Source organism: Genypterus blacodes, unplaced genomic scaffold (genome assembly GCF_046128005.1).
Source record: "Genypterus blacodes isolate CSIRO-AG114 ecotype Tasmania unplaced genomic scaffold, CSIRO-AGI_Gbla_v1 ptg000055l_1, whole genome shotgun sequence".
NCBI classification, from domain to species: Eukaryota; Metazoa; Chordata; class Actinopteri; order Ophidiiformes; family Ophidiidae; genus Genypterus; species Genypterus blacodes.
Genome location: NW_027466867.1, coordinates 7,701,433 through 7,725,520, shown reverse-complemented (window position 1 = coordinate 7,725,520; position 24,088 = coordinate 7,701,433). Strand labels below are relative to the sequence as shown.

Genomic DNA, 24,088 nt, shown 5'->3' with positions numbered 1-24,088 from the left:
CGCCTGGAACAACTGGGGCTCCAATAAATCTTCAAAAATAAGTCTTACAATATTAAAGAATATCGGAACAGGAACAAAAATATATTCGTTTACATTTTTTTAAATGAGAAGATAACCCGAAATAATATTTGTTTTGTTTTATTCATATCTGTAAATAATGTTATATATAGATTTCGTCAGCACACTGATTAAACCTGTATTAATAATCACATTCTTTGGGAGATAAAGATAATGGGTTTGGGACCAAAAAGTTCTATGAATGTTTTTTTAAATATCCTAATTTTTTTATTAATTAATTCAATTGTGTCCATTCACTTGTTACAATCAAAGGTCAAATGTTCTTAGGATTCATGTATTTTTTTGTACACGTTTCATTCTTGGTTTGACTATTTTATCATTTTTAAATAATTTTCACTTTTGCTGTAATTTGTATGTCAGGTAAAATTTCAACTAAACCAAAATCTGATATCCAAAAACATATTCTAGATCTATTTGTAGATATGACTGTTTTGCCTGAAAACAAAAAAGAGCATGTTAACCATATTCAGATAAATAAATAACGACATTGCCAAAGGATCTTTCAATGGTTCTTGTTTTGTTTCAGCACAGATCACTGACAACTGAGGTCTGAGTTTATGCAGCTAAACTTGACAGGCAAACTGAGCAAGATAAATCATGCAATCAAATCATTTCTCTGCCTGCATCCTGGCAGAAGAGGGCAGTATCCCTCCACCTATATCACACAATTTCCACATTTTGTTTTCCTCATACATCACTGACTGACCGTTTCAGACTGATAATGTTTGTGCGGGCTCTCAACGTCTTGTCGGCCATGCGTGAATGCATTTTTCTGGTTTCACGGTCCAACCAAGAACAGGTCCATACAGAACAGAAAATCCAGCAGCATCATTGCTCCTGCCATTTTGTAAAAGGCACTAATTTAAAGTAGGTCTGGCAGGAGGAAAACAGCACCACAATGAGTAAGACCATTTCCCCAAACACATGAATGACGGCAAATGAAAAATGACACTGTGAAGGACAAACTAACAGATCTGACCTGACATAGTAATACTTCCTGAGAAGACATTGTTTGGTTTCTCTACAAGAGAACACTGTTGCCCCCATATCTGCTCAAGACCACAACAATAATTTGGTTGTTAGTGACAGACAGCAGAAAAGAAAAGAAATATAATACTCATAATAGAAATAAATCAACCCCAATACCCAATAGTTTCCATTAAGCAGTGATTTAAAGATGACCTATAAAATGAACAACTTCATAACCTGTTTCTTTTAATGGCCGACGATTAGAAAATGAAGACCGATTATAAAAGCACATATGTTCAGGCATGTAGAGATACTGTTTATCAGCCGTCTCAGACTCAGAGGCCTTTGTTGAAGTAGACATGTTGTACACTCTTTCCATATTGAGACATGATCGAGTCTCTCAGCTCCGGCTCCAGCTTCGACACGGCCATGGAACTAAAATACAGATAGACAAAGATGTGGACAAAAACAAAACAGCTGACTCATGGACAAAAATGTATCTGTAACAAAAAGTGTCAATCAGATTAAACTGGATTTGTTTACACGTATGTGGTGGAAGAAATACTCAAAACCTTCAAGTCAAACTACTAACATCACGATGGACAAGGTACAAATAACAGCTCCAATGTGTTTTCCTCATGTTGCTACTCTGCTGTATCAATGAAATGTGTCCCTTGGGGGGGTTATAATGGAATGAAACAACTTATTGTGGAGTTACCATCTCTGGGGGAACAGGGAGCAGGCAGCAGGCACCATGAAGATCAGACTTTGGGGGGAGGGAGCAAAAACAAAGAGAAGTCAGTTCAGACTGCCCTGTAACTCTCATGAGCAACATGAGTTTCCTGTGATCCGATAACCCACTCAGATGTCCTACTTACAACACTCCCACCATCATGACTTGTAGTGGCCCGTGGAGATACGTGATTCTCTGCGAAAGGAGAAAATGTCAAGATGGCAGATTCATATTCATATTCATGAGGGCAATAATGAAGGCAGACGTCTAACCTGCATGAACTTGTATTTTTCCAGCCTCTGCATAATGATGGGGAGGATGACTGATGAAAAAGAAAATGGGAAAATTAAGGTGCAGCAAAGTTTGCAGCTGGAGCTCACTTATAGTCAAATCACATGATCAATTATAACTTCTTTTTTTCTCCTCTAACTTCTTTGCTTACTCATTCCTGGTGCAGCCATGGTGACCCGAGAGATGACCACCTGTGTAATGCCCTTACGCGCTGCTTTCTGAGGAGGAAATGGAAAGGAATTTCAAAGGCAACTTGAGAACAGTTCAGGTCAACTCCATCTCAAAATATCCACCCCGGGTGCTGACCTGAGAGTGTCCCAGCGGGTTGCCATTCTCATCTGTAACTGCAATTCCATTCAGGATTTCCCTAATAAAGGGGAGAGGAAACTATGGGAAACTGAAATGGAAAGGGAGCAGAATGTAAAATGTTGTGGGGTTTTTTTTTCTTTGTCTAATCCTCCAACACAATCCAGGGTTACTTGTATAATATTTGACTTGGTAGATTCGACCTTTGGACTGAACCTTTGGTGTTCAAACCTAACGGAGGCATGTTGAAGAGCAAACACTATGATAACTTGTGAAATTGTCATTTCTCATCAGTTTCAAAGAGATACACAATGTGTTATTTTTTGCATTCGTTAGAGACAGATGTTTCATTTTTGCCCAGCACACAAGCACTGCTGTTCTGCAAATATGATTTAGCTCTCACAGGCCATGAGAGACACTCTTTTTATGACATTTGCCTCACCCTTAAAATTCCTGTGGATCAGTAATGCAGCATGAAGGACATTTTACGCTCCAACATGGGGAAAGCAACTATTCAGATTTGTGTGTAAAATCTGCACAGTACAGTACAGCCCGGTGACCTGACACACTCAGTGACCACTTAATTAGTTATGCACACTTGCTCTAAATCCGATGTTTGTGAAGTCGATGATGTTCAGTTTTTGTTGATCTGCCTGCTCGTGTATGCAAATGAGTTGGACAAAATATTAGGAACCCATTTCAATACATTGCAGTTTTAACATACGTAACTATGGTCCCTATGATTAAGTCTGATTTGAATCAACATCTCTATGACACAATGACAACAAAAACTGAATATTTTCAGCTTCACACAGATCAGATTTATAACAAGGGTGTTACCCTGGATTGTACTGGATTGTGTAGGTGTATCTAATAATATGACCCCTTTGTGTATATATTATGTTTTAGGAGTGGTCCAAAGAGCAGCACAGCCATACTCACTGTTGCCTCATCATAGGAATGTTAACACAGTTGGCTGCTGCCACTGCTGCAAAAGGGACCCAGCGAGCCACAAGCGGAGGAGCTTTCTGGAAGAGGAGGCGCAGTCACACAAAATAACACAAGAGTTAGTAGTTCATATTCGTCATTTAGCATTTGGTTTGTTTTCGCACCAATTGTAAACACTGAACCGTATGGATCTGCTATAACTATATCACAACAACTATCAACTTAAAGCACCTTAGCATTGATTTTACTTGCACAGAATAGAGAACGAAAAATAGAGAGAATTAATACAGACATGCATGAGTACATGGTTGAAATGATCAAAATTAGTCTAAGGCAAAGAACGACTCTTTAACAAACACAACTGGTGTTAATCAATAGTGGTTCTGTGGGCTTTCATGCATGTGTTCATACCTTTGTGTAGAGGTTGAGACCCACTGCTGTTGCTAAAGCTGTGCTTGTTGCTGTTACATAGGCTACGCCAATCTGCCTGGGAGAGAGAACAGTCAACAGCAGCTGTTATAGGCTTGTGGTTTCCTTAGACCAGATGTCTGAGTGGATGCTATTGAGGCCCAAGGGTCTGCAGGTCTGCAGGTTTTCAGTACAACCAAACCCTCAATCAGAGCAGCGGAACTAATCAGAGAATTCAGCTGCTCTAGTGTTTGGTTGATAGTCTACAAGGCTAAACCTTGTAGACTATCAGCCATTTTGATGCCTAAAATTAATCTGTCATAATGAACCACCCACAGGCTCCAGCAGGGTTGAGGAAGTTTTAACACACTATATTCACAACGTGTAAACAAGGACATTCACATAAAAACTAACTTGGGAGTTATGGGAGAAGCAGCATTGCGGTTGGTGTAGTTAACCAGAGCATTGAAGGACTGATTCACCCACTGCCAGAACACCACAGCAGGGACCGTTCTAGAGGCATAGGGACAAACAAACAAGATAAAGAGAGAAATGTGTTATGTCAACTCTAACGTTTCTGCTATCAAGACTTAATTCGGTTGGGAGATCATCCTGTTTAGAGCACCTGTAGAACTGCAGCATGCAGCCTGTGATGGCCATGCCACCAGGGACCTGGAATGACATGCGGCCAATGAAGTTCATGCGATCCCCTGTGTCTGGGTGGAAGGCAGAGTCATAGAGTTTCTTAGCATAGTGCAGCTGTTCCTCTGTGGTGCCTGGAGGAATGGATCCTGCCCTGCAGAATACACAAGAGACCCAATAAACACATTTGCTACCTAATGAGGAAAGCATCATTAGACATAAACACACCATCAACATCACACAGACACATTTGTGCATATAGTCTTTCAACTGACGCATTCAGGTGACATAGACCTCATACAGACCCGGGATCTGAGCCATTCATTGCAACAATTCAGAGAAAATCCACCCATATACTGTATATTATTTCTTTAATGATAATTTTGTGTTAATTTGTTACCTGCAGCTCTCTACTAAAGCTTTGGCCTCGTCCAAGCGTGCATCAGTAAACAGGGCTGTTCGACAGTCGGTGATGTTGAAGAAGTGTTTCAGTCGGCCCATAAACGTAGACTGATCCCATTGTGGTGCATCAATATCAAAAGAGCTTGAAGCCATTGCGCTCCTCAAAATGCTGTTCCAACCTTCAAAGTCTCCGTTTGACTCTCCAAAAGGCTACTCAGCAGCTGAAGTCAGAACCTGGAATGAAAAGCAAAGTTAAATTGATCACGATGCCAGTCAAATGGGCTGTAAGGTAGGAGATGGCAAAAAAAATTAATACAAAAATGCGTGAGTGATTGAATGACTTGCACTGTGAGGTCTAGTTTAACGCAACCAGCGCCACTGGGTTCATTTCAGGTGACACTCCTCCTCTGACCAGCCATGTGTGGTTTGAGCTGATTAGATTTTAGCTCAGGTATATTCTACATAACCTTTGAACTCTGTCCTAATTTCACAGGATTAACCTATGGTGTGTGCACCTGTTAGGGACACACAAACATCGTCTACCGAAACAAGCACTGTCCTCTTTACACAATCTCAGGGACAAACTTGCACTGGTAATCATTGACTATCCCTAAATAAATGAGTCAGCTTGGGAAATTGGGGAGAATGCTGCATCTGCAAAACCCAACTAAAACCCAACCCTTGAACTTTTCCATTACTAATTATTTAAGATTTGGACAGGTAACAGCAGGTCTAACATCAATCAAAATGTGTCAAGGTTCACATTAAATCATTTTGAATAAGGGCGCATGAGGTGAGGAAGGCTCAGTCTGGCTCAAACTGGATTGTTTGTGAGGCGTTCCGTTTAAAAAGCTGCATGCCCCATGTAGGGAAAATGAGACATAAACCAGGAAGACCTCAAGCTGGCCCTCAATACAGAACATGCCAATATACAGTATATAAATAATTAGTGAAACTGATAGGATGCATCTTTATACAGAGGCTGAGGCTATACTATAAATAGGAGCCATTCACACAACTAGAAAACAGAATGATACAACTACAAATTTTACAAATCTGATGTTGAGTGCCAAAGAGGTGCCAGGCTAACTTGTTCAATTTAGTGCAAGATTTTACACATTACAAAACTTCCTTAATGCAATTTTAATTTGTAAATCGTAAAATTATTAGGAAGTTTCTAACATCTTCGTCTGGCGCTCTAGGCAGTTGTAAGGGTGTTAAGATGTGGCTGCAATGGTATAATATATATATATGATTGTTCAGGGGATGGAAGCAAATTGGAAACCACAAGCTTTATTATCAAATTGTCCATGATCATTCAAACTGTAAGCGTGATTATTATGATCTTAATGTAGAGTGACTGAGCAGTGTGAAAGATGTGTATAACAATTATAACAAAAGTAATAAATACAATGTGAACAAATGGGAGTTCTTAGAGACCATTGCACTGTTTATGTCATTATCAATCAATTATTTCACACTTATTATTATGATCTTATGTATGACTGCAGAATACAACTTTAGATCAATGATGAATGTTTTTACCTTTCTGCCCTTGATGTTTTGAATGCATTATTTGTCATTGGTATGTTGTCTGGAGTATTGTGAGCTTCTGCAATCTTTGTCAATGTAAAATGGTGACATTCAAATCTGCACCATGTACAAGGGCTTTGCTGAATCACCAAATCCCAAAGGCAGGAACCAGGCCAGGTTATGATGCCTTACTTTACTGCAGTACAATGTTTCACAAATGTTAGAAGTAGGAGCAGCTTGTTTAGTGACTAGCAGACTGATAGACTGGATCTGCAGGCCAGTGGCGGAAACCGATCATGTAAATGATAACATCTGGATAACTACCGCCTTATCAGGCAACACACATGTCTGAACTAGCTTTGATTTGTGCAAAAGGCCCATTAAAGAAATACACTCGTTAAATGGACGTAGTGATCTTCTGATAGTCCTGCTACCAACCTGCTGTGGAATGAGTAAGGCATGTCAGTCGAAGCAGAGCGCCTGATGCAACTCATCGCTCGACTTACCGGTGGAATACTGCTTCTGCAGGCAACAATGGTGGGGGGGAACGCAAACCACGGCATTAAAAATACACAGAAAAGTCACATACTAAGCACGAACATACCTTTCTTCGTTATATCCCCCCACGGCAGTCCAGTAACCTGTCAACTGGTAAAACGCGCTCATGTGGCATAGTAAAGAAACGTGCACGTGGCATGCAATCGACCAATCACAGACCGGGGCAGCTCCCTACGGTGTTATGGATTAGTGAATGACTGTGTTAACTGGTTCCTTCTGCGGCTTTAGATTTTGGTTAAAATCAGAAGTATAATTATTCATTCGGGTGTCTTTATGTTGTCAAATACATCACACGTTTAACATGATCAACATAAATATCACTCGGAGTATTCCACTTAAGACGGAGTAAGAAAAATTAACAGGCATTAGCGGGGACAGCTAAGCGATTTCATGCTATTTTCAACATGTAAACGTTAGGGAAGGCGCTGCATGTTTTTGTCAATACAAACAGTATGTAAGCATAACAGAAGTATGTTCGGTCACGAAAGTATCTACAGAGACTTAATTGTTTTAACAAGCCTGCGTTTGGTCATTTTAAATACCAAACAGAGTTCACAATTTTCGAAATCTAACCCGGGGTTAAATCTTGGCCTGAGTAAAATATTCCTGTCAACACCACCAACGCTAAACGGTTCAAGGCACCAGTTAACACGGTCGTTCGTTTAGCCGGTACACCCACAAAAACTCGTTGTTTGTTTGTTTGTTTTTTCAAGCAAAGCTAACACAAAGAGGCACATCTTGCATGTTTGCGGAGTGTAACCATCTGGACACGAAACAGCTGAAAGAAAGGTTTCACAAATCACGAGTTTCAAAAAATATCACATCTGCAGTCACGAAATACGTCTTTGAACAGTCGCCTTTATAAATACGTGTCATGCAGACAACCAGAAATTTAAACCCATGGAAAGTCTGTCCTACTTTGGAAATCTTTGACGCTAATCCACACTTGTTCCGTCCTACAGCGCCGTGCGTAAGCGTGCGTCTGACGTCATCCCCCATAGTAACGCTCGGCGGCGTCTCGAGGAGAGAAAGCAACAAGATGGTGAGTTTAATTTATTGCAATAATTAACTATTACCGTCAAAGACCCAGCTTGAATGCGCAAATAATCGAATTAAGCCGCACTCGTTTGCAGTTGCGTATAATTCCACCCGCCTCCGCTGTTTGCACCGTGCGGTAGAAACATTTAAGGCACAAGCTGCCTTGTTGCTGCGTTCAGTTATCACGGGAGATTAGCTTTAGCACATTAGCTCCCTGCAAGCTATGTTTAGCTCGTATTTTACGCGCAAGCTAACCCTCCATTATAACACTTAAATTAAAACGTTCCTACACTGTTAGGCGAATCGAAAGCAGCTGTTTGTGACGTGTTAGTGACGGGAGCTTTTATTCTTACCTCCTGGTGCTTTTTTTGTGGGAAAGTGTGCGCGCATCTTTCAACAAGGTAGAGTTGGAATGCACTTGTACGGCCTGTACGTGAAGAACCCGGATGGATGTGATGCTGTTCCACTATGGCTAACGGGTGTCTGGCTACTGAACTGGGGGCCCATCAAACGTCTTCTTCGCTGATTGTTTCAGGGATTGCTGTCCATCCTGCGAAAGCTAAAGAGCACACCAGACCAGGAGGTTCGGATACTGCTGCTGGGTCTGGACAACGGAGGGAAGACCACTCTGCTCAAACAACTTGCATCTGAGGACATCAGTCACATCACCCCCACACAGGTTCACTGACACCCAGCATATAAATGTTTATTTGCCATTTATAGGAGCAGACACATCATGCAAAGAGGGTTAAGATGATGAGAATGTTTGGAATTATTTTGTCTTTCATCGCATATGTTTATTCAATGTGTAGTAGTCACAAATGAGTCGTTGTTGATTCTTCACAATGGCCTCAACCAGACATGGAACTAAAGTTGTTATTAGATAAACTCTTGTTGGTTTCCTGATTGAACTCATGATACAATTCATTGAACCGCTGGGAGAGTTTTGCTTATTGCTATTGAGGCTTGAAGGTCTCTGTTGGATGCAAAACAAATGGTGTAAAACTTTGCGTGGTGTTTTCCCCAGGGATTCAACATTAAAAGCGTCCAGTCTCAGGGTTTTAAACTGAATGTTTGGGACATTGGTGGCCAGAGGAAGATCCGGCCGTACTGGAGGAACTACTTTGAGAACACTGATGTGCTTGTGAGTGGATCCTGATACCTCACCATCACCCGCCACTCCAGATTCAAAGAAGACATGGTTGACCTGCTACAAACTAACAGGGAAACCATCCTCTTTGTTTCAGATTTATGTTATCGACAGTGCTGACAGAAAAAGATTTGAGGAAACGGGCCAGGTATTTATTTCATAGTCTTTTGTCAGTGTACAGTATGTTTGTCCTCTTGTCTTCTGTGTTTGTGTTTGATTCTATGATCATTCATTTGTGTGGTTACAGGAGCTGGCTGAGCTTTTGGATGAGGAGAAGCTCAGTGGGGTGCCAGTGCTGATCTTTGCAAACAAACAGGACCTGCTGACAGCCGCCCCGGCCTCTGAGATCGCCGAGGGCCTCAATCTGCACACCATCCGAGATCGGGTGTGGCAGATCCAGTCCTGCTCCGCTCTCACTAGTGAGGGGATTCAGGTGAGGAGACGAGCTGTGACACCACAGTCGCATCTTTCCTATTTCATCTTACGTACATGTCTCTTATCAACCATCTTGGTTTTCCTTTTTCAGGAGGGAATGAACTGGGTCTGCAAGAGTGTCAACTCCAAGAAAAAGTAGCTCTGGTTTTAGTCTTCTAATACTCAGGAGGAGCAGCGGCAGCAGCACATTTCCACCGACACACACACATTCACCCTCCTGAGCCTTAGTAAGATGGGAAATACCTGTGAATGTACACACACTACTAATCTCACATGGACTCTCTCTCGTTTACTTAGTTCTACACAGCTTCCCATGTGGGTTTCTGCAAAGGGGAGAGAGGTTTGCCTTCTAAGGGAACCCATGCCAGGAATGTACCCACTATTCTATCCACCCCAACATCCGTATCCCATTCCCAACTAGTCCCAGCCTTCAGACATTCCCATTAATTGCTGACTTTCATTGGCGTTCCAGCATATTAAAACACTTTGACGCTGTCCTGTAAACCAGCATCCCCCCTCCACTCTCCCCTTCTCTCCCTTTCAGTCTCATTATAGGTTTATTCTCATTTTTCATCATTCCACAATGGCTGTAAGCGCTTTTTCCTGCTATGGCTCTGTTTGAAGTGAGGTATATTTTTGTAATTGCTTTATTTATCGTGAAGTAGAGTGTAGAATGCGCACAAACAACAACTTGTGTGGTGTATGTGGTTTGTAATAGGGCGTTGGAGAAATTGTCTACTGTGTTCAGCTTCCCTCAAAACGTTGATACTGTACATGTTAATATGTATAAAAAAGAAGAAGACGACTATGAAATTAAAATGGTTAAGGGATTTTTGATCAACTGTAAATACTTTGGCCCTGTGTGCATTTGTTAGCTTATGCACATATTATAGAGTATACATTTACTCTCCTGTACTCTGTAGTCTATCATGTTTGCAAAGCTAATATATGTATATTTTTAACAGAATTATGTGTACTGTAATGTCCCAATGCATTTCTTTGAGCATCTTTAGGTTTGTGGAGGAATTCACTCGTACAGCATTTCCTTTTGATATTCTTGAATGTAATCTGTCCAGAACTGATGGTACTGTAAGTGAATAAAAAAGATAAGAAGAATGTTCCCGGCAATTATTCATGAAAGAAAATATATGAGCGGTGCTTTGTGTGTGTGCTCGTACACTTGCATGTTGGGGACACGCAGGCCTGTGGCAAGTGGGGCCAGCTGGAGATGACAGCCACCGAGCCTGTTTGGAGAGGCCTCTGTGGGAGACAGCGAGCTGGAACCAGGCCTTCAAGAGTCCCAAGACCTACTGGAGCTCTAGTATCCCCTACTGAGGTGGAAACAGCAACACAATATCACACAAATTACAGCACTGAGACTTAATATGACTAATTTGTGTGTTTTACTGGTTTCTCACATCCCTCCAACTACAGTTTCATATAGGTTTTGTGTTCCATTTCTAAATGCTGTGGAAGACCCTACACACCCTTAATACAGCCACACAGGTGGCTTTGCTTCATTTGATGCATTAGATCTCTTTTCAGGGCTGAGTAAGCGTACTATAGTAAAGTCGACCGAGTTCTATGGTACATTTAGTAGTTGTACACTATGGAAGTATGCTGGACTTCATTATATCTAAATGTGTTGGCAACATTTTGTCCTCCTTTCTGCATATATGTATCCATTCATTCATTCATTCTCTATACCTTCTTATGCTTCGCAGGTCGACAGGTCACAGGGTTGACACACACTGTCTGACTCTCTCAGGCTGACACACACACACCTACAGGCAGCAGTCGGTGTTCAAATAATCTAATCTGCATATTTTCGGAGGTGGGAGGAGACACAGAGTGAACATGCAAAATCCACACAAAGTCAGATTCACACCCAGGACCTTCTTACTGTGTCCTCCAACCGTCAAAATATTAGGCACATTAAGAGTATAATGCAGTTACAATAACCACAAAGTCAAAAACAAGTGTGTGTGTATGTTTAGAAGTTAATGTCACCTTCTTACTGAACTACATTCAGGTTATAAATTATTGCTCAGAGGACAGTAGGTGGTTTTATGTTTCTAACAGCGTGTGCCTGCTGTATGAACACCGTAGTGTGACTTCACTGCACATGTAGTGGTGTGTGTGTGTGTGTGTGTGTGTGTGTGTGTGATTTGACTGATTCAGAGGGCCTCTGAGAATTGCAAATGGCCTCTTTTCTCCCACAAAGATTCTCATTGTCCGGTTGTCCTCTTCCCTCACACACACAGAATGTACTTTTTGTATTGTTCCTCATTTCTGACTCTTTACTCACTGTTACAAGTCTGACAAAGCATTCTGGAAAAGATGATACACTCACAGTCCCATTTAGAAACACAAAGGGGCTTTTTATGGACTGGAGCTTTGAGATTAAAGAAAAATCTAATTTTTTACTGGATACATGAAACTAAAGAAATCAAAGTCAATTCCCTTTTTGGTGTTTTATCTGCTGGCTTCAGTCGAAAACCTCCAAGGAAGAGAACACAAAGTTCTGTGGTTGTTTTATCAGTGAATGAAAGCCTTTTCCCTCTGCAGTATGTGGGTAAATTAAAAGGAGCCAGACAGTGTGTGCGAGTGTGTGTGTGAGGGAGAGAGAGATTCATATCGGAGATGTAGGCGACCGGATTACTGCCTCTCTCCTCATGGATCAGACAGCTGTTCAGCAGCTGTGTGTGAAAGTGTGAGAAACTGTGTGTAGAGAGAGAGAGAGAGAGACAGAGATAGGGGTGGGGACGATGGGGTGAATGTGTGTGTCAGATGGAAAAGCAGGGCTGTAATTTATGCTGCACCTCTTGACACCACAGTTTTTGGCTGCTTCTTTTTGCTCTGCTGAGGTTTGCCGATGTGAGAAAAGCAGCATATTAGAGCTCCGCTCCCAGACCAGCGGGAGAAAGAGGTGGGAGTCAGAGAGGCAGGAGAAGGAAGCCAAGTGCTCAAACATCTACATTTCTATGTGCTGATAAAATAGGATTGTAGTTTAGGAGCCCGAGAAGGATTCAAAATAATTAACAGTAGTGAGACAACAGTGGAAATATATTATGTTACACCTGCATTCATATTTGTTTTACCTGACGTGTACTCGAGTATCATGGGTAAAGCAGAGAAGAAAAAAAACACCAGTTCCTCAGATTCAGATCAGTATTTCCGCTTTCAGATCAGTGGAAGGACATACAGACAGAAAGAAAGAAGACCAAAGAAAGACAGGACAAAAGAGAGAACCAGAGTACTCATCTATAGGCTCTTTTCCATCCTGTTTGCTCTTTTCGGATCCCTCCCACACATACTCAGGGGCCTCTTGTGCCATTGGGACAGGGACGTCTCGTACAGGGAGCTTGTGTGCTTCTATTAAGTAAATGTGTAATTCAACACAAACAAATACACGGATACCTTTTCAATAGAGAAACGCTTCTTGCCTTTTCTGGAGGAGCTGCTGTAGGGTTGTGTTGAAGGTTATCCGACATGTTAACACGTGACAGTGAAGTGATAACATATTAGTGTATGTCAGTTATATAAGAGGACACACAGAAGACATACGAGCACTGAACAAACAGTGAGATTCTCTTTTCTTACACATGTGAGAAATATTTAACCAGCGTGAGAGAAACCAGAGATTTATACAAACAGCAGGTTGGCTTAAATTTGTTCATTTATTTGGAACCCTTCTCCAAACGACATGTCTGTAATTTTTCCATTTCACAAAATATTTACAAAAAAAGATACTTTTATGTTGTTTTTTCTCCTTTATGCTGACTGTTATAACAGCTCTTTTTAGGATGATGACCATTGCTTACGTCTAGCAGTCCAGTCTTGCTCTTTAGAAAATCCTTCTCTTACACACTCTTTAAAACCGCATACAGGTTTTCCATTGTTCTTCTTCTGAGTGCTTAAAAAAAATCTTCCTCGCAAGCTTACAGCTGCAAACAGGAAGCCAAGAGCTTGTGTGCTTATTGAGAGGAAGTGACATCTTTGCCCTGCAGGAAGTACAATTACAGCATGATCAATCCTCCAGAAGCGCGCATTGATTGGTTTGGTCTGTCCAGTTTTGCCTCCGTCTCATAGTTTCTCTAGACAATCATGAAACCTACAGATGTACCGAATAAGACAAAGTCAAAAGTAATTATTAAATGGAAACAGTCTCTGTCAGAACAGGAGTTTCTGTCCAGTGGGAAGCCTGGCAGCAAGAAGGAGGGATTGGATCCCCGCTTCAGAAAGGGGAGTGCTAGGATTAACGGCTGGATTCCCAGAACTCAAAGAGGACGAGGCAGCAGGGGTCACGCAACCCCCCCCCATCCGCGCAGCTCCATCGTCCCTCTGTGGGTCGGCATCTGTCCTCCAGGCATAACAAGGTGTCCACAAGTGCATTGTGGGTGTTCCGCAAAGTGGGGAACATGGAAGAGCGTTTTGTGTTCAAGCTGTACGGCGACATCCCTGAACTCGGCAACGGAGAAGAGGCCTAAGTGCCACGACAAAATCAAGTGACGCCAAGGGGACTGTGGCCACCTTAAAGGATCTGTCAAAGTCCAACGCAAAGAAGAACATGTGATGGTAATAACATAAGGCAACACAGAAACATCAGACACTAAGGGACTAAAAGTGGAAAGCTCAGCACTGCACACACACGTCTCCTGTGTGAGGCCTTGGAGAGGCATGAGAAGATTAAAAAAAAAAAAATAAAGGATCCTACGTTTCCTCCTCTATCAATCTGTCTCCTGCTCTATAAACTAAATGACGCTTCTCCTCTTCCTCTCCTCTCGGGCCTCGTCTCCGTCTCTCTGCAGCTGCTGTTAGCGTATTTTTACGTATAATACATTAGATGAAACACTGACAGAAGATTAAGAAAAAATAAAAAATAAAAAAAATAATCAGAAAAGAAAGCACAAACAGATCAACCCTGCCCCCGAATGTGTGTGTACATGTCTTAGATTTTGTGTGTGGATATAAACATTTATTTAAACGTGTGTGTGTGTGTGTGTGTGCATGTGTGTGTTGAACTGCATTATATCTGAGTGCAGGTTCATTCATACAGCATGTATCCTGTCAATAAAGCCTGTAAAGTTGTGACGTTTGAGTGTTTATCTCTCTATGTAAGTGAATAGGGGTGTTCCAATTCCATAGGACACACTAAACCAAACCGGGTTTTGATTATCTCCCGTTTTCAGGATGCAGAAGTCACAAAATTAAGCAAAAGAACCAAAAACGCAGGGTTGAGAAAATCTTACTGAATGCTTTAGCGACGTAATTTGTGTGCAACGATGATAGAAATATTTGAAATAGAGCCGCATGAAGAAACGTTTGTCCAGTACATTGTTGGCAGGTCGAGAAAACAAAAAGCAGGAAGTCCTTGGAAAAATCTTATTGGTTTGACTTTGAATCTCTAAATTTTAAATTGGTAGTTGTGTTCCAAAAAGTTACAGCATCTTGCCAAAAAAAATGGATTAGTGAACAGTGTATAGCTTTATATTATTAGTATAAGGTATGGAATTGGGACACAGTGTATGAGAGTGTAGGTGTACGTGTGTGAGTGTGTGTGTGTGTGTTTGAATACCTGCTAAATTTCTATGTTAACTGGTGACATAGTGCTTTGTGGAGGGCTGACCATAGAGCCCATAGAAATCTGTGTGTCTGTGCGTCTGTGAGGCATCTATCCAGTCCCTCACGGCCAGGCCCTGCATGGACGGACCCCCGGCGGCCAAACCGGGCGGGGGAGGGTAGTCCTGGGCGCTGACCCAGGGGAAAGAGCCCGAGCGTGGGTACGGCGGATGGCTGCGATGGCCAGACACGGAGGGCACGCCGGAGCAGTAGCAGTTATCCATCGTACACACCAGGATCTTACGGCCGCCGTACTGGGGCAGCACTGCCTGCTGGGAGGAGTGGGAGGAGCTGCTACCTCCGGGAGGAAAGTGGGAGGAGCCAAAGACGGAGCCCGTATGGTGGTTGGTCAGTGAGCCGCTGCCACTTCCTGTCCCGCCGCCCTCGCTGATGTGGGGAGGACCGCAGGGACCCAGAGGCTGTTGATTGGTCGACTGGCCTTCTCCAGATGAAGAGCTGGAGGCCAGGTAGGGCTGCTTGGCTAAGGATGAGGAGGAAGATGAAGAGGAGGAGGAGTCTTTGAAACCCGGTGTGCTGGTCTTCCCAGCGTTCCCATTTCCCTCCGGGAAGGCAGTGGAATGTTTCCGTTTCTCTGCTCCAGAGCCAGAGGTCTGACCGCTGGGATAAGCAGGAACAGACTGCAGGAAGGTTGAGGGAGGGGTGAGGGGAGCTGAGAGCAAACAGAGAGGGGGGGAGACATTATTTAATCAATCAATTTAAATTTTTCTATTCAACAATGCTGCTGAATTACATCCATGGCTAAATTATTTCTATTCTTCTCCCAAACAAAGTCATTTAGTTCTAATCAAATATTAATTAGGTTAAAATCTGATTGTAATTGTCTGTAATTGTCTGATTACATAAAAAGCATTTTCATCATTACTGCTCAGACTTCACGAAAAAGATCCACGTGGATATAAAGTCCAAAATCAGAGGAAATCATTTCAAATCAATCTGCTCCTTCAGAGAACATCACTACTGACACCAGATCATTTTGTAGAGTGGTCCGACTCTCAGCTCCTCCCACTTGCGTGTCTGTGACAGTGCCCTTGAGCAAGACGTAGCAACCCCAAACAGGTTCCTGTAAGCAGGTCAGCCGCTTGCATAATAGCTTCGCCGCCATTTCTTTAGCTTTTTGGAGTGTGCAGGATGTCTGACATGTACGACGGTCAGAGTGTGGATTGTAAACCTAATGAGTGTGTTTGAGATCCTTACCTTCCAGCATTCTCCTCAAGCTCTTCTCCCTTTTGGAGATTTCAGAGAGGAATAGCTTTGAATTTAGACTCCCCACTTTGTACGGAGGGAGACTGCTGCCCACACATGCCTGAGACCTGCAAACCAGCCCAGAGAAACACAAAACCCGATGAGGGAGGATCTGCATACAAACACGACCTGCATATGATAACACCGAGCGCCAGAGGTGCAACTGCCATGGCGTCTCTCTGACCTGTCGGTGAGGATTTTGACGGGCTTGGTGTTCTTCATGAAGCTGAGTTCTTCTGCCTTGCCGAAGGCCGTGTGGATGGAACTCAGCAGCTTCTGAGCCTCGTGGCGCTGTTCTCCCAGAGCCAGGACCTGCGTGGCGTTCTCCTGGCAGAACCTGGACTGGGCCCGGTCGAGAGCCTCCAGTGTCCGACCCAGATCCTCTTCCAGCAGCTGATGCATGCGCTGGTACTGCAGGCGCACCTCCTCTTTCAGCTCGCACACTCGGTCCTGTGAACGGTGATAAGGAGAGAGAGTTCACCAGCTCATTGAAGCAAAAGCGCTCATGAAAGAACACTCACATTGAGGAGAGAATAATGAATATTATCAGTATTAACTGGAAAATTGACTAAATGTGAAGAGCGACTCCTGTAAGATAATTTACGGTACTACATTTGTGTATCTGATCCACATTAAGGCAACTATAATGAAACTGGAAACACAACGGTTTTCAATTCACAGTGTTAAAACCTTGCATATCTAAATCTGGCGAATGTGCATTGTAATAACAAAAATTCCATGAAATAAGTGTATAAATAGCCCAAAAACTGGCGGTTTCGAGGAGGGTTAAAGGTTCAACCCAAAAGCAGCTACATCATAAGACGTCATGTTGATTTTAGAGTCTGACACAGCAAAGAACAGAAGACACTTTTGCTTTTGCTTATTGATATCTAACGTGGATGCAAGCATAAATCGAAACCTTCACGAAAAACCTTTCAGAATATTGTATAAAACTGTGTGGAATGTGTAAAATGTGTGTAATTCTGTGTCCGCCCACACTGCAGGCTGCCAAACATACCTCCACCACACACTTGTCAGAGTCGAGTTTACAAAGCTGTTCTTCAATCTCCTGCACTCTCTCCTCCACGCGCTCCTGCTGCCTCAGCAGACTTTGCTATGAGGGAGGAAACAAAGACGACAAAATGTTTTAGGGTTCGGCTAAGCGGTGACCTCAGCTAGCCACCAGCATCTCCTCCCCATGCCGGGGATATTACAGGCTAGGAGACGGCTAATTTAGTCTCCATCCAACACACAATCCCTGTGGGGGAGGAGGGAGGGGTCGCTGTCATAGCAACCAAAAGCTTTTTTGTGTTTGCATGAGTGAGTGAGGACTAATGTTGGGGGAGCTGGAGGGAGCAGAGGTGGATAAATGGGCACAAGAAGGCGGAAAGCAGCTCTGGCAGCTCCTCTCTTCTCCGCTCTGGTCCTGCTTCCTGCTCTCCTGCTCTCGTGCGCTCCTCCTCCTCCTGCTCGCTCGCTTAAACATGCACATGTATTCACACATACTGGGCCCATGGCAATGAGCTGCGGCAATGTTGTGACAACAACACTTGTTATTTCTGGGATGATGATGGTATGTGAACAACAGTGGACGACTGCTCGGGCCGAGCCAGCGCCCCATCCGGCTCAGCTGATGGTGACATGATTAATAATTATAAATGGCTCAAGACTAAATCAGCACGCCAGCAAGTTTGATATGTTCCATCTTATCAAATATACTGTTGTACTGATGAACCATCTGAGCTTATAAAATCTTGTAAATGTATGTAAATAATATGTGTAATACATTCCAAATCTGTGTTAATAAGATGGGAAAATGATAATGATATGGTAACACAAACATGAAGGGAACACTGAACAGAGCACCAGTGGGACCATCTCTCTGCCATTAATCCCACAGATCAATGTGACTCCATCAGTGTTTTCTCATGTCCGAAAGCAGCTCACATACCATCATCATCATCGCCTCTTTCTAACCACGCAGCAGCTGATTTCACCATTAGCTCCCAGTGTAATCAGCTGTTGCAGTGTAGGAATGAAGACCTGCATACTCCTGGGCCTTAATGGCACATGGTTGGGAACCACTGCCCTAGATATCTCTCTCTCTTGCTCTCTGTCTCACACTCACTCAGTCTAACACACACACACACACACACACACACACACACAGCTGGCATGGTTAGATCCAGGACTGTGACCTGGTTGTGCTGATTGATTGAGTTAGGCTTCGAGCAGAAGCCAGGGGAAAAAAACAGGGTCGGAGGAGCCGAAGGTTCCCAGAGGGGGGTTAGCCAGTGAATGCACAGGGTACTGTTGGGGGAGGAAGAGGGGTAGGTGGGGGCAGGGTGAGGGGGTTCAGAGGGGACCGTTCTCTTTAGCTGTCAGTCCAACACAGTGTCTTTTCCATCAGAGGCGCCGGAGCAAGAGGGCGAGGCCAGAGGGAAGGTCAGTCCTTGCCTGGAGAGGGCGGTGGACTGGGAGTTAGTGAGGCGCATTTGGTGGAGGCTTCGCGGAGGTGGAGAGCTAGGAGGTGGCTTGTGTCTGTGTGTGTGTGTGTGTGTGTGTGTGTGTCCGTGTGTCCGTGTGTTGGGGCGGAAAGATTAATGCTTTTTATAACGAAAATGTGATTTGAAAGAGCACAATTTTCAAATCACAAGAGCCCCAAATTTAATTCTGAACTGCATTATTAACAATGTTGTCATAGCAACTTTTATAAGGTGAAATTAAAGCAATATCGATAAGCGAGCTAAGTGACTTTTGTGGTTACTTTGAGAAATGTGTGTTCATAGCACGAGTGTAAAAAAAACTACAATTACATCTTTAAAAAAACGTGTGTGTGTGTGTTTTGGGGGAAAACTCTGCATTCCTTCTCAACAAGGAGGTTGCATTGTTCTTTGCTAGCTAGGTCAAAGATCAGCCAAAGGACCCTGAATAAATGGATAATGCATGAATGAAAATGGAAATGTAAAATAATTCAGTGATGCAGCTTTTTCATTCAGACCATCAAACCTGTGGTCCTTCCTCTGCTCCGGGCAAACCATTAACTATACATAAGCTGAGTCACCCATCAGGAAATACACCCTAACTGCACACTGTTGACACCCTAACACGGTGGCGGTGAGTATACTTTATGAGTCACGGTTGCTCCTTGTGACGATACTCAGCCCCCTATAATATACCTTATACACACCAAAAAGAAATGGAGGAAAACAGGTCTGACTTCTGCTCAAAGTGATGACAGCGAGCAGCACTAAACCCACAGAGAGAGAGGAGGAGGAGGAGGAGGAGGAGGAGGAGGAGGCAGAGATTCATAAAAACGCCCGAGGAGACAGCGGGATCAAGTGACGAATCACTTTAATTTCTCCCCTCCACCCTTCCCACCCTTCTCCCTCTCCTTCGCTCGCCCAAACCCGCCACCCTCCCCTCCCCACCCTCGCAACTGGCGATCCCAGAGCTAGGATGCACCTGTGCTGGGGAGATAAGGGCCCACTGAGAGCCCCTCATTGTTCCACCCTCGCCTGCATTGTTTGTCATTCCAGCACATGAGAATAGGCTGGAATGGATCACAAATGAAAAAATGCATAGACTGAAAGATAGACTCGCACACAATCAGTTAAAAAAGAAGAAAAAAAGAAGAAAAAAAAAAACCTTATTCAATTCAATTGTTTCTCAAAATGGCCAATTCTGTTTTCAATTGAGCGACCCTCTTTGGGAAACGACACAAACGGATCGCTCGTGACAGTTTTAAACCCAAATTATCATTAAAACGTCTCCATTTTATATCTTTCATGTGGTCAAGACTGACATTAAATTACGCCCTTTGTTCTGCTTTGCTTGAGAGTCTAATAGCAACGACAAAGTGGATGAAAAATGACCAACACTGAAAGCACAAAGCTATGTTGGGGCTTATGTGCTCTTATTTGGCCAGATACGACAATTGATCACTACTTTATATGCATGTGATGTCTGACACGTGCCTTCATGATGATTGATTGGCTCAGCTGTATCTACATATGGAGAGAACAATCACATGTGTATTTATCTCATGTGTTATGTAGATCTTTGTGAATTATGATATCAATACCGACATGGTATCAGAAGTGGAATGATACATTACTGAGCTGATGGGCTTTTGATCACATGTATTGGAAGACCTTCAAAAGGAAATAGCAACCAATTCTTACTTTCATTATAGGTAAGTCAACAACGTCCTTTTATCCGCTGACCTGGGGGAAAAACCCTGTGCTCTCCAATGCAAGTACAGAAAAGCATCAATTGATTGCAACTGAGAATACCAAAACCAGTGTGTGTTCGCTTTCAGTCAATAAATGAGTGAAATCACTTCTTGATTTCTACATTGGTTGTGGATTACCATTCTGTCCATTGATTAATTGATCAATTTAATTTCTATTAAGGTTTACTCTTTCGCTTCAATCATTAACACTCTTCATCCTAATCACAGTTTATTGATGAAGGACTTCTGGTTTTTAAATGGACCAAACCTGAACTCTGATCTTGCAAATGAAAACCGGTTATGTATATGAACTCCTTTGTCTCTAGAAGGTATTTCAGGTAGATTGTATAGCTTTCAAAAAGCTTTGTTTGAATCTGGTGTATTCTTAGGTCCATTATCCATTAAGGTGATTTTGCACCATAAATTGGAGGAATGTTGAATATTGTGATAAAAACGCAAAGTAAAACTATTAAAAACATCGTCTTACTCCATAGAGTTAAAGTCTCATAAAGCACTATCAGTGTTAATCATGGTGGTTCTGTGCGCTGTTCTTACCCTGATGTCGTTCCTTCGCAGCTCCACATCCGACACAGCGTGTCCGTGGCTGGGGTGGCAGCGGGCGAAGCAGCAGTACTGACACACGGCCGTGTGCTCGGCCTCGCAGTGGTACAGCCTGTACTCGTCGTGCTGCGGGCATGTCCAGGCCTTCACGGCCTCCGCCTCCACCAACAGATGGCCCAGGGCCGAGCAGGGCTGCTGCAGGTGTGTCTGGACGTGGGACTGACAGCACGGAGCGTTGCAGCGCAGGCAGACTTTCACCGCGGGGAGCGGAGGGCCGCGGCGGCACAGGATGCACTGCAGAGCCGGTGTGGTTGCCTTCTCCACGCTCAGGGCGTTGTACTTCTCCACGATGTTGGACAATTTGTGGTTCTTCTCCAGGCTGGGCTTCTGCGTATACGCGTGGTTGCACTCGGGGCAGCGGGCCAGCGCGGAGTCCTTCGCCCAGGCCTCGCTGATGCAGCCCCGGCAGAAGTTGTGTTTACAGGGCAGCTGGATGGGGTCCGAGAAGACGTGCAGGCAGATGGGACAGATGAGCTCCTCCTCGAAACAGTTCCTCCACGTCTCAGCCATGTCAGAGGCCATCATGGTCACCCGGTCTATATGTGATTACCTGTCAGCCTCAGTACAGGAAACCCGAAACCGGCGCTCTCGGTATGAAGTCGAGTTGATACCGCCCGGGAGGATTAGTCCATATGTTTGAGTTCTTTTGACCCAATGAGTTCCCAGTCTGTGAAGACCTCAGAGTCCCTGACAGATGACTCGTATTGCTTATTACTGAATGAAGGCAAATTCCAGAAATTGACTAGAGAAGGCAAAGATGACAACACCTTTGTGATTACAACACACACAGCAGGGGCTGACGTTGCACAGATTACAGTAAATGGTGCTTTCCTTTCCTCTAAATAACACACACACACTGAATCACACTTCAGCTTCTCTGTGGTTGTCTGTTTGTGTGTGTAGGCCTACAGGAAACTCGAGCCTACATTTTGTCGATTACAGATAAGCTGTGAAATACAAACAAGGCACTACAATGGAGCTAAATATCTACACACCCTCGAAAAGAACCACTAAGGTGAATCAATGTGTGTGTGTGTGTGTGTGTGTGTGTGTAGCGCATGAAAGACGCTCGGTGTTACCTTCAGGGCTAACGAGCTTGTGTGGCTTCAACGGCGGATTATGATTGATTGTGGACACGGAAACGAAGCAAAAAAAACCTAAAGAAAAGCCCCCTTTCCTGGACTGCACCTAGCCCACACCCTGAATACTCTTTATAACTCGCTTTCGGACCTGAATCTGTGTTATCGGGACCCTCAAGGACGCTTTACTCCCCCAATAATCACAACGCAGCGCGATGCTTTTGTCCGTTGAATCAAAAATATCACCGGAGCCATCACCAGCAATTTAATTACACGTATTACCAGCGCGATACGGTGCTGTACGCGCAATAAACGCCGTTTCCCAGAAGGAGATAAACGTCATAAGTACACCCAGCCTTTCAATAAACAAACCGTTGACATTTTAGTGACATAACAGCCCTTTTCTCTGGGATGAATAACGCCTTTGCTATGTGGCACAGGCTGGGATATCTGTACACAAGGCCTCGGCTTTAACACCAGTACGACAACAAAGGCCTTACATCCCCCAGTAAGTACAAAATCATAGCCGGGGAATCATTTGGAGGCTGTATGCTGCATAGTTAATGGTTATAATGGTCGAGTCCGGCTCCTGCGCACAAAACAAAGGCTTTTAGGATCCGCAGGAATGTTGGCTGCTGTTGCGGAGAAGCTTGGTTTCCCCCCCCCAACACATCTATCAAATGTCTCCGGCCAAAGATGAATCCTCTCCGGCTTATTTGATTTGATTTTACTTTGGTTTTGTTCACCTTTTCTCACACGTTTGTGGCATCAGCCTTTAGCCAGTAGCATATTCATCTACTTCCTTATCTTGGGTTAAATCGCGTATATTACCTCAAGACGCTACCTCACTATTTTCTACCATAGCACTGGTATAAATGAACACAACGACGGTAGTTACTAACATGGACGGTAGTTATTCTTTTTTACAGCAGCCATTGCTAGATAGAGCTAGTAGAAATACAAAAATATACCACTTTATTCTTAAAGGGGACGTCGCTATTCTGTCCTTGTTAGGGGAAGCTGTCATCAGCCATCTTGTAAATCCTCGTTAAAAACAAAAAGCAGATATCCGCCGTAGAAAAAGGCTGTAGGCTGTTGTACCAAAGCTGATATTCGGTTGCTGACCTACACTCACACACTCACACTCACACACACACTCACACACACATCAACCAACAACGCCGATGATAAAACACGCCTTTTTCATTATTGTAGGTCCAAATGTGCGGCTCGGACGGGAGTATTTCCGAGGCCTGATCCAGTCATCATGTCCGCTGTGGTTTATATCGCCTCCATGGTACATAAAATCCAACACGGTGGGGAATAATAATTTGTTTTCAGCCCCTTTCTTTCTCTGTCTCTATCGGACAGGCTTCACAGAGAGGAGGAATGCAGGCGAGCTGGACTAGTCTGGGTAAAAGTGCGTCAAATACCACGGGATAAAACAAAACTTCCGGTCATGTTTTTCAAAATAAAATGGGAGCTGTAGCGGGACATCGTTTTAAAATAATTTACATGAGTAAAATTGGTATTACCACAGTAGCACACGATGAGAGTAAACTAAGTAAACTAAATAAGTATTAACAATTCAAATAAAGGCATACTTGTCTTAGTATTATGCAATTAATTAGCTGCTAATAATGAAATCTTGTTACGGCCATTGAATTTGAGTTTTCCTGTGGGCCAATTCACGCTTATACAAAACAACAAACATGCTACATAACATGGCCCTGCGACTTGTCCATGTTTAAGGTTGTCTTCAGTTGTTATAAGGGCAT

The 24,088-nt window shown here is 43.4% G+C and overlaps 3 protein-coding genes across 7 annotated transcripts; 1 reads left to right on the top strand and 2 right to left on the bottom strand.

The window, feature by feature from the left end:
- Positions 1-574: 574 nt before the first annotated feature.
- Positions 575-7,845, bottom strand: sfxn2 (sideroflexin 2). Of its 5 annotated transcripts, none has more exons than XM_076151534.1 (12): positions 7,787-7,845; positions 4,776-5,011; positions 4,359-4,529; positions 4,148-4,246; positions 3,737-3,812; positions 3,320-3,405; positions 2,378-2,438; positions 2,223-2,289; positions 2,053-2,102; positions 1,926-1,975; positions 1,766-1,813; positions 575-1,482 (listed from the first exon to the last, which is right to left on the bottom strand). In XM_076151534.1, exons 2-12 carry the CDS (start codon positions 4,928-4,930, stop codon positions 1,383-1,385), a joined length of 963 nt encoding a protein of 320 aa, XP_076007649.1. In that variant the 5' UTR covers positions 4,931-5,011; positions 7,787-7,845; the 3' UTR covers positions 575-1,382. The 5 variants fall into 5 exon arrangements, with proteins under 5 accessions (XP_076007649.1, XP_076007645.1, XP_076007646.1 ...); XM_076151530.1 differs by lacking the exon at positions 7,787-7,845 and adding an exon at positions 6,915-7,218; XM_076151531.1 differs by lacking the exon at positions 7,787-7,845 and adding an exon at positions 6,915-7,076 and having other exon boundaries at positions 4,776-5,059.
- On the top strand, positions 7,832-10,599 carry arl3b (ADP ribosylation factor like GTPase 3b). Its single transcript, XM_076151540.1, has 6 exons — positions 7,832-7,910; positions 8,442-8,585; positions 8,934-9,050; positions 9,154-9,204; positions 9,304-9,489; positions 9,583-10,599. The coding sequence occupies exons 1-6, from the start codon at positions 7,908-7,910 to the stop codon at positions 9,628-9,630; spliced, it is 549 nt and encodes a 182-aa protein (XP_076007655.1). The 5' UTR covers positions 7,832-7,907; the 3' UTR covers positions 9,631-10,599.
- Positions 10,600-13,223: 2,624 nt separating this feature from the next.
- On the bottom strand, positions 13,224-23,731 carry trim8b (tripartite motif containing 8b). Its single transcript, XM_076151515.1, has 5 exons — positions 21,166-23,731; positions 17,395-17,490; positions 16,561-16,826; positions 16,329-16,444; positions 13,224-15,783 (listed from the first exon to the last, which is right to left on the bottom strand). Exons 1-5 carry the CDS (start codon positions 21,754-21,756, stop codon positions 15,086-15,088), a joined length of 1,767 nt encoding a protein of 588 aa, XP_076007630.1. The 5' UTR covers positions 21,757-23,731; the 3' UTR covers positions 13,224-15,085.
- Positions 23,732-24,088: the final 357 nt, after the last annotated feature.